General features: G+C 39.9%; 1 protein-coding gene across 7 annotated transcripts in view; it reads right to left on the bottom strand.

Annotated features, from left to right (window-relative positions):
* GK (glycerol kinase) overlaps positions 1-16,451 on the bottom strand; it is a 77,674-nt gene that overhangs the window by 48,746 nt on the left and 12,477 nt on the right. For all 7 annotated transcript variants that reach the window (XM_019019750.3, XM_019019751.3, XM_055375540.2 and 4 more), the window contains exons 3-4: positions 14,010-14,116; positions 4,670-4,747 (exon numbers count right to left, since the gene is read on the bottom strand). In XM_019019750.3, the coding sequence (XP_018875295.1) occupies positions 4,670-4,747; positions 14,010-14,116 (185 nt within the window). The remainder of the gene's footprint in view (positions 1-4,669; positions 4,748-14,009; positions 14,117-16,451) is intronic.

The raw sequence follows: 16,451 nt of genomic DNA, 5'->3' as shown, positions 1-16,451 counted from the left end.
GGTACCCCCTAAATATTATTTAATTTCTTTCTGTTCTCTCAGGCTGAAAATCTCACAGGCCTGCTTTATTTTCTCCCTCCTCCTTATGCTCTATCCAACGTATAAACAATAAAATTTTTGTTGTTTATAAATTATCCAATCTAGGGTATTTTGTTATAGTAACCTGAATGGACTAAGAGAATGGGTTAGCTGCCTAGTGTATCAAGTCTACACTACTCTGCACAGCTTTTGGTGACCTCTATATCCTCACCAACTCCTAGTATATTTCACTTTCATTTCTTAATAATTTTTTCACTGGATATAGAACTGTATGTGGAAGTTACTTTCTTTGAGTACTTTAAAGGTTTCATTCCATCACATTCTGACTTCCTTTGTTTCCACTGATAACTTAGCTGAAAGTCTTAGGGTCACTCTTTTGAAGGTTATATATCTTTTTTCTTCAGCTACTTCAAAACTTTATATCTTCATATCCCAGCGTAAGTATGGTCTTCTGTATATTTATCTTGCCTAGGGATTATAGTGCTTATTGAATCTACAGCTTGCTATCTTTCATCAGTTTTGAAAAACTTTCTCCCATTATCTGTCAAATGTTATTTCTGCCTCGTTTTTTCTCATTCCTTTCCTTCTGGAAGTCCAATTACAAATATATTAAACTTCTTCACCTTTTCCCATATTTCTCTTACATTCTTTTGTGCCTTTTCTAAACTTTTGTTTCTCTGTGCTTCAGTCTAAATATTTTACTCTCTCTCCCAGTTCTGATTTATCTTCCAGCTCACAAATTCATCTTCAGCTATGTCTCCTCTGATGGTAAAACCCCATCAATTGAGTTCTTAATACAGTTTTAGAATGTCCATTTAAACTGGACTTCCAATTCTTTGCCAAGACTATCAATCTCAATCTTGTCAATTAATTCCTTGAACATATTAATTATGGCTATTTTAAACTCTAAAAACTCTAATATCTGAATTTCTTGAGTCTGTTTCTAATGTCACTTGTTTCTGTTGCTTTTCAGTCACGTTTTGTTTTGTATGCATGGTTTTTTAAAATAGAAAACTAGATAATGCATATGAAAAATTCTAGAGATTATTTGAGGCTCTAGATGATGTTGTCTTCCTCCAGAAAGGATTTACTTTTATTTCTGAAAGGAAGTTAGGCCACTAGCATTAGCAATCTCAGATCATCTTAATCCAAGTAGTGTTAAAGATCATTTGAATCTGGGCTTCAATTCCTGTGAGGGTTGGTTTATTTTCAGTTTACCTCACTTCCAGGATTTGACCTTTCACAGTCCCAGTCCAAAGTCTGGGATTTTACCAACACTCATCCCCACCCTTGGCAGCCCTTGACTTCACCTTTTGCCTCCTTATCTTTATGGACCTGCAAAAGTGTGGCTTAGCCCGTCAGATACTCCTTTCAGGATATCTCCAGGAGATAAGCAATGCCAAATGCTAGGCTTATGTCTCTGGGCTTTCCTTCTGTCCTCACTGCCTTGGTAGCCTTCCAGTTCTTCAGAATTTTATTTCATTTTCATCCAGCTTTTCTGGTTGTTCTCAGCATACTGGTGTGTTTGAAACAACCCATTCCACCATCATGGGATGGCTAAACTCTCCTTTATCATCTGTTTTGCCTCAAGCTGCCCCGTGTTTTAAGTCTACACTACACCGCATGGCTTTCAGCCCCCTCTATATCCTCACCAACCCCTGTCTACCCAAATTAGAACACAAGCTTTAAGGTTGGAGAGTGTTCATGTTTAAACTGTGGCTTTACTCTACTTATAGCTACATGCCATTGGACAAGTTATAGAGCTTTTCCACAATTAATTTATAAAATAGGGGTAGTAAAATCTGTTTCACAGGGTCAGTGAGATTAAATAATATGGGTAAAATACTTAGCACAATCCCAAAGTAATAGCAGTTAGCACTTACTGAGTATTATTATCGCTGCTAGTTCTACTAAAAATAAAAAAAAATGAGTCAACCTATGCATGAAACTCATCCATTTCTTTACTCTGGCAAAATATGTGTACACATTTTCACCTTCATAGCTTGTTCACATTATTCCTCAATTTTCTCTTTTCCTAATGCAATCCAATATACGCTTCAAGGCCCAAGTGAAGTTCAACCTCCACTGTGAAAAGTATGCTAAAATTTCAAAATCCATACTGATATGTACTTGCTCTAAGTCCTATTCAACCTATCAACACACGATTTATCAACTATTCCCTAATTTTCTTTTATGGATTGTTCCCCAAACTAGTTTTCTCTTTCCAAAACTAGATTATAAAGTGCTTAAAAAAACAGCCAATATAATTTGTATCCTTTATAGTACCCAGGATAACATCAAACATGTAAGAGGTTCTCAAAACATGTATGTGGCTCAGGATAGAAGAAAAGAGTTCCTCATATCCTATGAACATTTGAATTAATACGGCAAAGCACATAGAATGGGGGAGGGGTGCAGAGGGACACAGGCAGAAGAGAAGGAAATAAGTAAATAAGCACATCACAGAAAGACTTTCTAGTAAAACATTTACTTAAATCTTTACTGTAAGCATAACTTCAGCTTACCTAGTTGCATTATTTGAAAAATAACAATCCAAAGTCCAAAGTTCCATTTTTACAATTCAATGTTTAGAATATAACTGGAACTGGCCGGGCGTGCCGAGGTGGGCAGATCACCTGAGGTCGGGAGTTTGAGACCAGTCCGGCCAACATGGTGGAACCCTGTCTCTACTGAAAATACAAAAATTAGCCGGGCATAATGGTGCACACCTATAATCCCAGCTACTTGGGAGGCCGAGGCACGAAAATCACTTGAACCTGGGAGATAGAGCGAGCCGAGATTGCACCACTGCACTCCTGCCTGAGTGAAAGAGAAGACTCTGTCTCAAAAAAAGAAAAAAAAAAAAAAGCTCAGAATTTAACTGGAACTTTCTGGTTTGCCTGAGTAGGCTCTTCCTTTCATTAAGAAAACAAAAGAAAGTAAAACCTTAACTAGTTCAGGAAGTTAGCTAACATTGATCTATCAAAGGATACTCTCCTAAATACTAGTCATTAAATAGTCTGTCTTATATTCAAAATGAATTACTCATGAGAATGAGAACAAAATAAACATTTAAAACATGTACTTCTGGCTGGGTGTGGTGGCTCACGCCTGTAATCCCAGCACTTTGGGAGGCTGAGATGGGTGGATCACTTGAGGTCAGGAGTTCAAGACCAGCCTGGCCAACATGGTGAAACCCCATCTCTACTAAAAATACAAAAAAAAAAAAAAAATAGCTGGGCATGGTGGTGGGCGCCTGTGATCCCATCTACTGGGGAGGCTGAGGCAGGAGAATCGCTTGAACCCAGGAGGTGGAGGTTGCAGTGAGCCGAGATTGTGCCATTGCACCCCAGCCTGGGCAACAGCAAGACTGTCTCAAAAAAAAAAAAAACAGAGGAAAGAAAAAAAAAAAAAAAAACACAGAAAAAGATGTACTAAAAGGATCTTTAGTTGTAATTCTTTCAAATTTTTTGAGAATTTAATTTTTTATCATAAATACAGAAAACATACTAAATGCTTTCTTATAATACAATAACATTAAATACCTTAACTTTTAATAAAGATTATTCCCCCAAAATTATCCCCTCTCTGATAATTTCTGATTCCATTCCCCATCCCACAACTTAGTATTTTATTGATAAAAAATTGTGCTTTGCTTTCTGACACAATGAAGTCTTTTAGTGATTGTAATTTAGAACAAAATTTTCCTTTTAGGAAGTGGTAGTATCATTCGGTGTTCAACAACTGTCATGCTAATAATGATGCTAAAATATACTCAGGATCATTTACACCTAATAAGTTGTGATACCGAAAAGTGGTATATTTGAGATTTGGGGTTTTTTAATCCCTGCTCAAATAGCCACATTTGTAGAAGAAGCAGCTAAAATTCGAATATTCTATTTTTATAACCTTAGAAGAATAATTCAAATTCCTAGATGGAAAGACAAACACACAAGTACTTTATAGAAAAATGACTGTGAACATACGTAATTTTAATTTTTTGAGGGTAAGGAGGTAAGATCTCTTTTAGATGTCGCAAACAGCAGGGGTTATAAAACAATTTGGCAAACATTCACTCATTTGTAAGACAATCTGCAAGAGGAGAGAGCATGGGAGAGTTAATTCACTATGTGAATATGTATGATCCAAAAATGGTAAATATACAACAGTTAATTTCTTAGCAGACTCTTCTGCCCATCCCATCAAGATTATAGGCACCATGACTGCATGTGTTTTTTTTTTCTTTCTTTTTTTTTTTGAGATGGAGTCTCACTCTCTTGCCCAGGCTGGAGTGCAATGGCAAGGTCTTGGCTCACTGCAACCTCTGCCTCCCAGGTTCAATCAATTCTCCTGCTTCAGCCTCCCGAGTAGCTGGGACTATAGGTGTGTGCCACCACACCTGGCTAATTTTTGTATTTTTAGTAGAGATGGGGTTTCACCACGTTGACCAGGCTGGTCTTGAACTCCTGACCTCGTGATCCACCCACCTCAGTCTCCCGAAGTGCTGGGATTACAGGCGTGAGCCACCATGCCTGGCGACTGCATGCTTTTTTAGCAAGATATTTTAATATGACCACATTTGCAATGTGAAGAAAGGCCCTACATTTGACATCCATGCATGACAGCTTACCCACAGCATTGTAGAGAGGCTCTCCAGTTATCTTGTCCCAGACTACAGTGGTTTCCCTCTGGTTGCTGACACCAATAGCTTTAAAGAGAAAGTTAAACAGAAGGAAGTCAAAAATTTAACAAGTAGGAAAACTACTTCAGGAAAACAGCTCTCATCTTACTAGAGACACAACTAAACACAGCAAATCAAAAAAAATTTGAAACATTTGTAGTGATATTAGTTTATTTTCTTTGAGTGGCTCCAGAAAAAGTCAACACCCAATGCCAAGTGTTTCTTTTCATTTCTACATACTCCTTCCAGCTTTACTACTAGCACACAATGATGGACCCAGATCAATACCCAAATAAAAGGCACACTGGTTGCTTTAAGGAATGCAATAACTTTACAAATTTATAATACCCAATTTATTATTCTGAGCAGACCAATAATCAACTCATTCATTTGTTTACCAATTGCTACAAGAAATTTTCCTCCCTATGTGTGTGCATTTGTGTGTGTGTGTGTGTGTGTGTGTGCGCATGTACATGCCTACATTTTAAGAAAATAGCTATGGACAAAATCCTTCATGTTGAGCATCCTTATATTATGGTTTGTTAGAAATTCAGTTTTATTCCTGTATTTTTAATATGTCGCAATACATAAGAATTTGAATCAGGCATAAATATAATATATAATGGCATTTACATTATATTGACCTACATAAAACAAGTACTATATTTAGTGTAAAAAACACTAACCCACACTATCTTATTCAATTCAGCTTGGTTGAGCTAAATTGGAGGTTTTCAGACTTGATTGTACTTTAGAATCAACTGAGGAGCTCTTAAAAAATACCAATGCCCAAGCCCTGGTCAAAACATTCCAATGTAACTGACCTGGGATGGGATGTGAGCATTGGTATGGGTTCCTAAAACTTCCCCAGGTGATTCTAATGTGCATCCTGGATAGAACACACTTGGCCAAAGGATCCAGCTCTTCCAGAATTTAAGATTAGGACAGACCTTAAAGGCTGTATAAGCAAAAATACTTCTCAAGCTCAAATCTTCTCTAGAATCGCCTGTCATATGACCATCCAGACAGCACTTCTAGTGACAAGATATTCACTACATCTCTCAAGGCAGAGCAATCTCTATTGGGCAACTTTGGTGCTTTTTTTCTTTTTGTAAATCCACCAGACTGGAAAATGTAGCAAGACCTCACCTCTACAAAAAAATAAAATAATTAGCCAGATGCAGCAGTACACAACTGTAGTCCTAGCCACTCGGGGCTGAGGCAGGAGGATGGCTTGAGCCCAGGGGTTCAAGACCACCCTCGGCAATGTAGCAAAACCCAGTCTCTATAAAAAAATTTTTAAAAATTAGCCAGATGGCCTGGCGTGGTGGCTTGCACCTGTAATCCCAGCACTTTGGGAGGCCGAGGCAGGTGGATCACCTGAGGTCAGGAGCTCAAGACCAGCCTGGCCAACGTGGCAAAACCCTGTCTCTACTAAAAATACAAAAAATTAGCCAGGCATGGTGGCATGTGCCTGTAATCCCAGCTACTCAGGAGGCTGAGGCAGGAGAATCCCTTGAACCCAGGAGGCGGAGGTTGCAGTGAGCCGAGATTGCGCCACTGCCCTCCAGCCTGGGCGACAGAGGGAGACTGTATCTCAAAAAACAAACAAAAAAAATTAGCCAGGTGTGGTGGTGTGTTCCTTTAGTCCCAGCTACTCAGGAGGATTCCTTAAGCCCAGGAGTTCAAGACCGGCCTGGGCAACATAGCTGGACCTTGTTTCTAAAAAAAAATTTTAAAAATTAGGGGGGTATGGTGGTGCATGCCTGTAGTCCCAGCTACCCAGGAGGATTGCTTGAGCCCAGGAGTTTGGGGTTGCAGTGAGCTATGATGGTGCCACTGCACTCCAGACTGGGCAACATAGTTAGATCCTGTCTCAAAACAAAAAAAAAAAGAATAAAAATCATTTTCTGTGGCCGGGTGCGGTGGCTCACGTCTGTAATCCCAGCACTTTGGGAGGCCGAGGTGGGTGGATCCTGAGGTCAGGAGATCAAGACCATCCTGGCTAACACGGTGAAACCCCATCTCTACTAAAAATACAAAAAAAATTAGCCGGGTGTGGTGGTGGGTGCCTGTAGTCCCAGCTACTCGGGAGGCTGAGGCAGGAGAATGGCATGAACCTGGGAGGTGGAGCTTGCAGTGAGCCAAAATCGGGCCACTGCACTCCTGCCTGGGTGACAGAGCAAGACTCTGTCTCAAAAAAAAAAAAATCATTTTTTGTGTAGCTTCCACCTCCCGATCTTAGTCATATTCTTTGGAGATATATAGAATAAGGATAATCCTTCTACATGCCAGTCTTTCAAAACTTGAAGCAGCTCTTTTGTACCTCAAGTCTTCTCTTCTGCTGTGTAGGCTAAACAATCCAATTTCCTTCAACTGACCCCACCTAAACATGGCATGGCTTAAAGTCCCTTTATCACCACGCCTAGGAACATGCAAGTATATGTCCACATCACTCAAATTGTACGTCCAGAATAAAACACAATACTCTAGGAATGTTCTGACCAGCACAGAGCTGAGTGGGAACATCAGCTCCCTTGTTCTAATACTATTTATCCAATGCAGATTGACTTACTTCATTCAACATCTTTTCTAAAACTACCTATTGGGTGGTATGCTCACTAACTGGGTGACGGGTCTGTACCCCAAACCTCAGCATCATGCAATATACCTACATAACAAACCTGCACATGTACCCTCTGTATCTAAAAGTTTATATATATATATATATATATTTTTTTAAATATTTTCTAGAGATACAAAGATGATTGAGATTCTACTCCAAAGAAATTTAGAGGCATAGGGTATAAGGAAGAGATTCTGGGTAAGACAAAAATGTTTATAAAAGTAAATAAAGAAGAGAAAGGAGAATGAGGGGATGGATGGGGCTGGGAATCAATGGGGACTTGGTTCTGACTGACGTAGTGACAGGAGAGGATGGATTACCAGCACAAGTGGAGGGAGGAGCTCCAAGTAGGGCAGAAGGCTATTGCTGCCCTTGTGATGAAGGAAAGTTGGCAGGAGATCCAGATATTAAGCACAGGAACAGGAAGGTGAGGATTTAAGGCCGCAGACCCTCAACTTTCTCCATGAAGCAGGAGGTAGGGTTATCTGCCAAAACAGGGCAAGAGTTTGGGGCACCATTCAGTAGAGCTCAGGCTCTGAGGCCAGATAGCTGGGATTCAAATTCCAATTCCTGTGCTTCCTAGCAGTGTGACTCTGGGTCTCAGTTTTGTGTCTTGTGAAATGGAGAGAATAGTAGTTCCAACTTTACAGGGTTACAGTGAGGAGTCAATGTATATTAAAACACATGCCTGGTACACAGTAAGCACTCAATAAATGTTACCTACTGCTGCTGCCATGGTCATTATTATTGAGTAGAGAGTAGAGTAACAGTTTCAGAGAATGGGACTGAGCTAAGGAGGGCAAATAAAGGAATTCTGCAGCAGCTTTATGGGTACATATTGTGAATGTAATTTTTTTGTGCGTGTGACAACTTTACAACATGGGATCACAATGAACTTATAGTCAACTAAAATCTCCTATTCCTCCTCACTATGTTAATTTTACCATCAATAAGCTGGCTACTTTCTTACTCACAATCCTTGAGTCACTATTCTATGCCTCTCATGCTACCTATCTTTACCGGGTCATTTTAACTTTTCTTCAGAATCTAATTTAGAGCTATTTCAATCTGATTCTTCAGTCACAGGTTCCTCCCTGGGCATTCCTTTTTTCTCTTCTATCTTAATTGGATTCCTTCATGCCAAGTAAAATTGCTTTGCTTGCAGACAAAGTCCAGTGAAACAGCTTCCCAGGATTCTCTGCCAGCCACAAACATGTCTTTACTACCCATTTCTCCCCAGGGCACACAAGTCTTATGTGTGAACTTATCTCTGAACTTTTTCAGTGTTCCAGTGTCTTGTCATTCCTACCCTAAAATCCTCTACGTTTTTTAAAGAAAACATTGCCAACTGCTAATCTCAGCACATGTGCCATTCCTAATGGTTCCTAATTTTAATTCCTTCTTTCTTGGAATAACACATTCAGGTTTTATAATTCTCCACTCCTCCTCATGTGCACCGTTTAAGATAATATGAAAGTCACATGCATAAAACATGTATTTCTTGGCCTCAAAGTCTTTCATTTACAGATATCATAACCATTATCATATATCGTATTGCTCTTGCATTTACCAGCTTCATACTTTACCCACATATTCTCTTTGGGGGCACTTTTCTCTACACTGCATGTCAGTAGTAAAATTAAACTAGTTAAAAGCTACACTCAAAATCCCTGGTTAATTTTTCTTAAAATTTTCCGTGAAGTTATAATCACAGTTAAGAAAATATACCTTAGAAAAAAGAGCCTTTGAAAATACTCCAGGATGTTAATAATTGTTGTCTTGGTAGAATTATGGATGAGATGCATCCTTTTTTAAAATTAAAATCATAACATATAATTATAACACATTTTTTAGGAGAAAACTAAAAACACACAGAACAAAATAATAAGAGCTTCAGAGGAAGGTTCTCTGGCTACAAAAAGTAATACCATGTGGGAAGAGAGATAAAGCTTTTTATTTTCATTTTTTTTTTGAGACAGAGTTTCGATGTTGTTGCCCAGGCTGGAGTGCAGTGGCACGATCTCGGCTCACGGTAACCTCTGCCTCCCTGGTTCAAGTGATTCTCCTGCCTCAGCCTCCCAAGTAGCTGGGATTACAGGCATGCGCCACCATGCCCGGCTAATTTTGTATTTTTTAGTAGAGACAGGGTTTCTCCATGTTGGTCAGGCTGGTCTCGAACTCCAGACCTCAGGTGATCCGCCCGCCTCAGTCTCCCAAAGTGCTGGGATTACAGGTGTGAGCCACTGCACCCGGCCTGATAAAGCTTTTTAAAACAGGCTCTGGAAGATATGTACTTGAGGTGGGTTAGAAAAATTGCAAATGAGATGTGGCTGCTGCTGGAAACATTTTGGAGAACGAGGTGCCTTCCTGAAACCCCTGAGAGGCCCCTGACAGTATGAGTCTAAGAGGTGGTAGAAATGTGTGTGAATATGTTGGGTACGGCAAGGCAGTGGAGGAATGGATATGTGGGTTTCCCTTTTCTCTAACAGGGAAATAATTGTTTTAGATACAAGATAATCTAATCTCTGAGGATTTTATGCTCTCAATTTTGAAAGAGTTCATGTTGTGTTTTCGTTCTATCACATGAATGAATATGTAACTCTTTTTTTTTTTTTTTTTTTTTGGAATGGAGTTTTGCTTTTGTTGCCCAGGCTGGAGTACAATGGCATAATCTCAGCTCGGCGTGATCTTGGCTCACTGCTACCTCTGCCTCCTGGGTTCAAGCGTTTTTCCTGCTTCAGCCTCCCGAGTAGCTGGGATTACAGGCATGAGCCACCATGCTCAGCTAATGTTGTATTTTTAGTAGAGATGGGATTTCTCCAAGTTGGTCAGGCTGGTCTCGAACTCCCAACCTCAGGGGATCCACCTGCCTCGGCCTCCCAAAGTACTGGGATTACAGGTGTGAGCCACCATGCCCAGCCGTAACTCTTTATATTTTGGAATTGCTACTGTAACTCTTTATACTTTGTAATTCCTTGAGCCCAGTGACAGGCAAACAGAGCTGACTCTACCGCTAGAAGGAAAGAAGCAGTCTGTTTAATTGCCTTGAGCTAGTATGTGCTGCTCAGTTGGAGAGTGAATTTTAATTTTGGAGGCACTGTTCCTAGTGACTTGAAATCAACAAACCTTCTGTCAGATAAGCATAACAAAACCAATGAAATTGAAATTTGCCAAGGAAATACCAGACACGAAGAACTCTTAATGACTGTCAGGTAAGACTATAAATGATATCACTCTTCAGTTGGCAAAGTTAATTTACTTGCCACACAAGAAATAAAAACAGAAGTGGTTTGTGAGATTACCATCAGTGTGGCTCAGGAAAAAGAACACTGGTCTAGGAGTCAGGGGAGCTGTGCTTTAATGCTAATCTACCACTAAAAAGCTACATAACCTGCAGTTAAGTCCTCTTCCCTAATTTGCAGATAGAGGGAGCTGGTCTAGTTGACTGAAGATCCTTTACAGTGTTTTTTTTTTTTTTTTTTTTTTTTGAGATGGAGTTTCGCTCTTGTTGCCCAAGCTGGAGTGCAATAGCGCCATCTTGGCTCACTGCAACCTCTGCCTCCCAGGTTCAAGAGATTCTCCTGCCTCAGCCTCCTAAGTAGCTGGGATTACAGGTGTGCGCCACCACGCCCAGCTAATTTTTTGTATTTTTAGTAGAGACAGGGTTTCACCATGTTGGCCAGGCTGGTCTCAAACTCCTGACCTCAGGTGATCTGCCTGCCTCGACCTCCCAAAGTGCTGGGATTACACGGGTGAGCCACTGTGCGCCCAGCCTTTTTTGTTGGTTTTGTTTTTTTGAAACAAAGTCTTGCTCTGTTGCCCAGGCTGGAGTACAGTGGGGCAATCTCGGCTCACCACAACCTCTGCCTCCTGGGTTCAAGCGATTCTCCTGCCTCAACCTCCCAAGTAGCTGGGATTACAGGCGCCCACGACCACGCCTGGCTAATTTTTGTATTTTCGGTAGAAACAGGGTTTCACCATGTTGGCCAGGCTGGTCTCGAACTCCTGACCTCGTGATCCGCCCACCTCAGCCTCCCAAAGTGCTGGGATTACAGGCGTGAGCCACTGCACCCAGTCTCCTTTACAGCTTTAACAGTTTGTTATATAGAGTTCTATGCAGGCAAGCAAAAGCTTGGTCCTTGGCAATGCCAATTGGATAAATTTTCTGGGAAAAAGAAAAATAGTACAACTGGCCTGGTACGGAGGAGCTTGTGGGATGTTCTCTTCTGTGGCCAGAGGATGGTAGTTGTACAGATGGAAATGCTGGGTCAGTTTGGCTCAGATGTGGACTTCACTGGCCAGACACACAGGAGTATAGAGAAGCTACCTGTTCAATTCTTAGACCAGATAGTGCAAATGGAAGACAAATCACTTGGGCAGGAGTTGTGTGTCATCTTCACATAACCGTAAAAACAAGGGAAAAAGGAATAGCATCCAAGTGGGTCCAGAAAGCCAACACATCACAACCTACCTTACCTGTAAGGGAGGTAGAATGATGTCAAAGCCATGGTCAATCACCCTGGACTCTACATTCTAAACATGGCTTTAAGCTGCCTGGATTACCTACGTCTTTGGTAATTTTGACAAGAGTGTGCTACTGATTGCCTATTATTTGTTTGCACTGTTTAGACTGTGAGAAGTGCAAGAACAGCTCAAGGAAATAATCAACAACAATCACTAATGCACAACTCATCTAAAGTTCAGGACTACAACCCTAAGAGAAGTTTGAAGCCCTTCTACTTAGATGTAGGGATAAAGGGAGGATAGGATTAATATGTGCATGATATTAAAAGTTGTTAATAAAATATCAAATTATACTTTTAAAAAATCTGCAATAACAGAAATAACTCTATTATTTTATGCATTTCCATTTATTTGTGATTATCAGATTAACATGTTTTCTGCACTTAAGCATTACCTCCATTGTATCCTTAGCACATCTGGCACATAGTAGGCACTCTATAGATTTGTAGTCTTTTTTTTTAAGTGAGTTTTAATTTATACAAATAGGGGAAAGGCTCAGGAGCGATGGTAAGTATCAAAGCCAAGATGATGGCAATCAAGCCACCACCACCAACTGATGTTCTCTCTATCTATAGTCAAACTACCTAAGGAGGAAAAAAAGAGCCCTTGAATGGTAAACTTGAAAATTTTAGGCTATAAAGTAGACAGCAAACTTCCACACTATGCTTCCACCTTTTATGCTATTATATCAATCTTGGGTGGCTGGATTTTTTTCCCTATATGAATGATGAAAAGCCAAACATAGATATTCAATTAAAACTACTAGGACTTCGCTGGGCACGGTGGCTCATGCCTGTAATCCCAACACTTTGGGAGGCCGAGGTGGGCGGGTCACGAGGTCAGGAGTTCGAGACCAGCCTGGCCAGCATGGTGAAACCCTGTCTCTACTAAAAATACAAAAAATTAGCCGGGCCTGGTGGTGTGTGCCTGTAATCCTAGCTACCTGGGAGGCTGAGGCAGGAGAATTGCTTGAACCTGGGAGGTGGAAGTTGCAGTGAGCCGAGATCATGCCACTGCACTCCAGCCTTGGGGACAAGATCGAGACTCCATCTCAAAAAAAAAAAAAAAAAAACTACTAGGACTTCACAGAGAAATCCATAACAATCTAACACCCTCAAGCAATTATTTCAGGGAAATTTTAGAAGTGAAGAGTTTGGATTCCAAATACCCGTTCCCCACAACCTACTCATTCCTCTAGTCTTTCTCTCCTTAGCAAAAGGCATCCTCATCTATCCAGGAGCTCTGGCAAAAACCAAAGCATCACCTTTGACCAATCTCTTCCCTCAACCCCACTACTCTCTCTGTTACCCCAACATCCAGTCTATCAGCAAATTCTGGCCCTTTCTCTCCACCTCCACTGCTACCATTATTGGTCAAGCCACCATCCTCTCTCAGGACTTCCATAGCAGCCTCCGCACTAGTCTCCCTGTGTCCACACTTTTGCCTTTACCATCTACTCTCCACACAGCAGTCAGAAAGTTGCCTTGAAACTGCAAGTCATCCCTTGCCGCCTTGCTTAAACTTTCTCATGGCTCCCTATGATACTAAGAATAACATCCAAAATCCTAAATATGGCTGATGAAGCCCGACCCACTTCCACAATTTGATCGCCTACTGAAACCCCCCCTACCCAGTCTCACTGCTCAACATTTTTAGTCTTCTTTTGACACACTGGCCTTCTTTCTGACCCGGAAATGTCCCAAGCTTATTCCCACTTCAGGGCCTTTGTACGTGCTGCATCCTTTTCCTCAAACGCTCTTCTAGACACTGGCATGGCTGACCCCTTTTGCCCTCTGAGAGCTCAGCAAAAGTGTCACATCCTCAGAAAGGCTTTTCCTGGCCACCTAATCTAAAGCAAGCCCTTCTAGGCACAACCCATCATACCACTTGGTTTTTATTTTTTGGAATGGAACTTTTTAGTATTTGAAATTATATTTGTCTGCTCTTATTATCTCGCCCCCATCCAAATAAAAGCTCCATGAGGACAAGAACTTAAATCTTCCTGTTTAGTGTTGCATCCTCAAGTTCTCATAGAAATGCTTGGCACTGCATAGGCACTCAATTATAAGCTGAAAGAATAAATTAATGAATTTGATTGAGAGAGTCTTATTATGTGGGTAAAATATTCTATTAAAATACCTTTTATGTTGGAAATATCAATATTGAGCTGTCCAAGTTTCTCACATGTTTTCTCTATACACTCATAGACAGAATGTAGAATTTCCTTAGGGTCCTGTTCCACCCATCTTTGAACAAAAGAAGGCATTTGGTTAGTAAGAAAGCAACACAAATATAACTTTTTTCTATAGAAATGTTAACTTATGAGGGTGTGGCTGGTGCATACATTAAAGAAAACCAGATTAAGCAAAGCAAATTACATTCCACATTTTAAAGAAATGATTTCAAGAAAAGCCTATTTCCTTACAATTTTATTATTCTCCACATAGTAATTAATCATTTTCAAGGAGGCCACTAATGGCAGGCCACAAACAGCAAATATCTACCTATTTTAAAATTATTTTTCCAAGTCTAATAAGAAATTAGTTCCCCTTCTTTATATCCTGCAGATTTAATTAATTTTGATAAATTATCTGCATGTTTCACTAATCGCTGATTATTTCTAAGTAGACGGAAATATATTTATTATTATTGAGAATGATATATTTGGGAAGCAAAAGGAATTCTGAAAAGTCAGATAAGTATACTAGTCTTTTTTGCTACTTTTTTCCCAAAATGTTTTGTTGGAATTTAGGGAGAAATTTAAAACTCCTTTTAACTATTTCATGTAGATAAGTGATTGGTCCAAGTTCTCAGACCCAATCTCAGCATAATTTTGGTAAAGTACCAGGGCCTCAGAAGGATGAAAGGCTAATAGTAAATGAGAAGGGTGAGAAGCCTAGGAGAAATATGGTAATTTGAGGAAGTCCAAAAGTAGACATGATACAAACTAAAATGATTCTACCATAGGATCCAGAAGTAGCAAGGGAATTCCAACTGCCTTTCTTCTCTGCCTTTCTCAGGCCTAACTAAATGCTTCCCTTTCCTGGGCTTTGAATTCTGTCTCTAACTAATTTTTTTTTAATTTTTTTATTTTTATTTTTTTTGAGATGGAGTCTCGCTCTGTCGTCCAGGCTGGAGTGCAGTGGCGCAATCTCGGCTCACTGCCAGCTCCGCCTCTCGGGTTCACGCCATTCTCCTGCCACAGCCTCCCGAGTAGCTGGGACTATAGGCGCCCGCCACCACGCCCGGCTAATTTTTTGTATTTTTAGTAGAGACGAGGTTTCACCGTGTTAGCCAGGATGGTCTCGATCTCCTGACCTCATGATCCGCCTGCCTTGGCCTCCCAAAGTGCTGGGATTACAGGCGTGAGCCACCGCGCCAAGCCGTCTCTAATTTATTTTTAAAAACCCAGTCTCCTTCTGTGTATTTATAATTTTCATCTAGCCAAGACTCAGGTATCTTCTTTACAAATTGCACTGGGTTCAGGCTTGTGGACAGTCATGCTAATGCTGCTAATGTATCAATAACTTTTATTATTAAACAAAGGAACTCTAAAAAATTAGAACATTTTTTCATGTGAAGAAGACAATACAATTTGGAAACACATCAATTTTTTTCTCTCTTTCTTAAATTGAGGTAAACTTTACAGTGAAATGCACAGATCGAAAGCACACAATTTGCTGAGTTTTCACAAGTGGAAATACCCATCTAACCAACACCCCAGTCAAGATACAAAATATTTCCAGTATCCCAGAAAGTTCTTTCACGCTCCTTTCAAGTGAATCACACACCTCACAGACAACCACTTTTCTGATTCCTATCATCCTAGATTAGTTTAGACTATTATAAAATTTCAGATAAATGGAGTTATGCAGTATATACTCTTTTGTATCCAACTTTTTCATTTTCCATATTTCCAGTGACATTCCCTCATGTTGGTGCAAGTATCTGTCCACTTTTTTAAAATTACTAAATGGCATTCCATTGTTATCCATCTTACTGATGACAGACATTTGGGTGGTTTCCAGTTTGGGGCGACTTTTAATAAAGTAGCTATAAACATTCATGTGCAAGTCTTTTGATGGGCATATGCTTTTATTCCTCTTGGGTAAATTCCTAAGAGTGAAATGCTGCAGGTGTATGGTTAGCTTTGCAATAAACTGCAACACAGTTTTTCAAAGTGGTTATATCATAAACATCATTAAATTTTAAATAATATACTTAACATCATATTTAATCACAATTACTACATATGAATACTATTCCCAAAAATGTGATTTTAGTATTAGATGTTAAGATATGTGAATACTTTTTTTAAAAGATACCTTTATTATAAAACAAACCTGACACTCAAATCAGCAAAGCAGCATTTTTGCAATAATAGGAACACAAAACTAAATGACTTCAAAGTTAATGTGAAATTTCTGATATTTAATACTCTTTTGCTTTATTACTTTATTATTCATTCCTTATCTGTAACTGAATTCCTAAGCCATCAATTCCTCACATGTAAGACATACCAAGTTATTGCATATTTTCTTGACTAATAACAACCTTTCAAATGTTTTCAGGAGGATGTCT

The sequence above is a fragment of the Gorilla gorilla genome, chromosome X (assembly GCF_029281585.2).
Source record: "Gorilla gorilla gorilla isolate KB3781 chromosome X, NHGRI_mGorGor1-v2.1_pri, whole genome shotgun sequence".
Taxonomy (NCBI): domain Eukaryota; kingdom Metazoa; phylum Chordata; class Mammalia; order Primates; family Hominidae; genus Gorilla; species Gorilla gorilla.
Note: the sequence above shows the minus strand (reverse complement) of the source record. Positions and strands in the feature narration are given on the sequence as shown.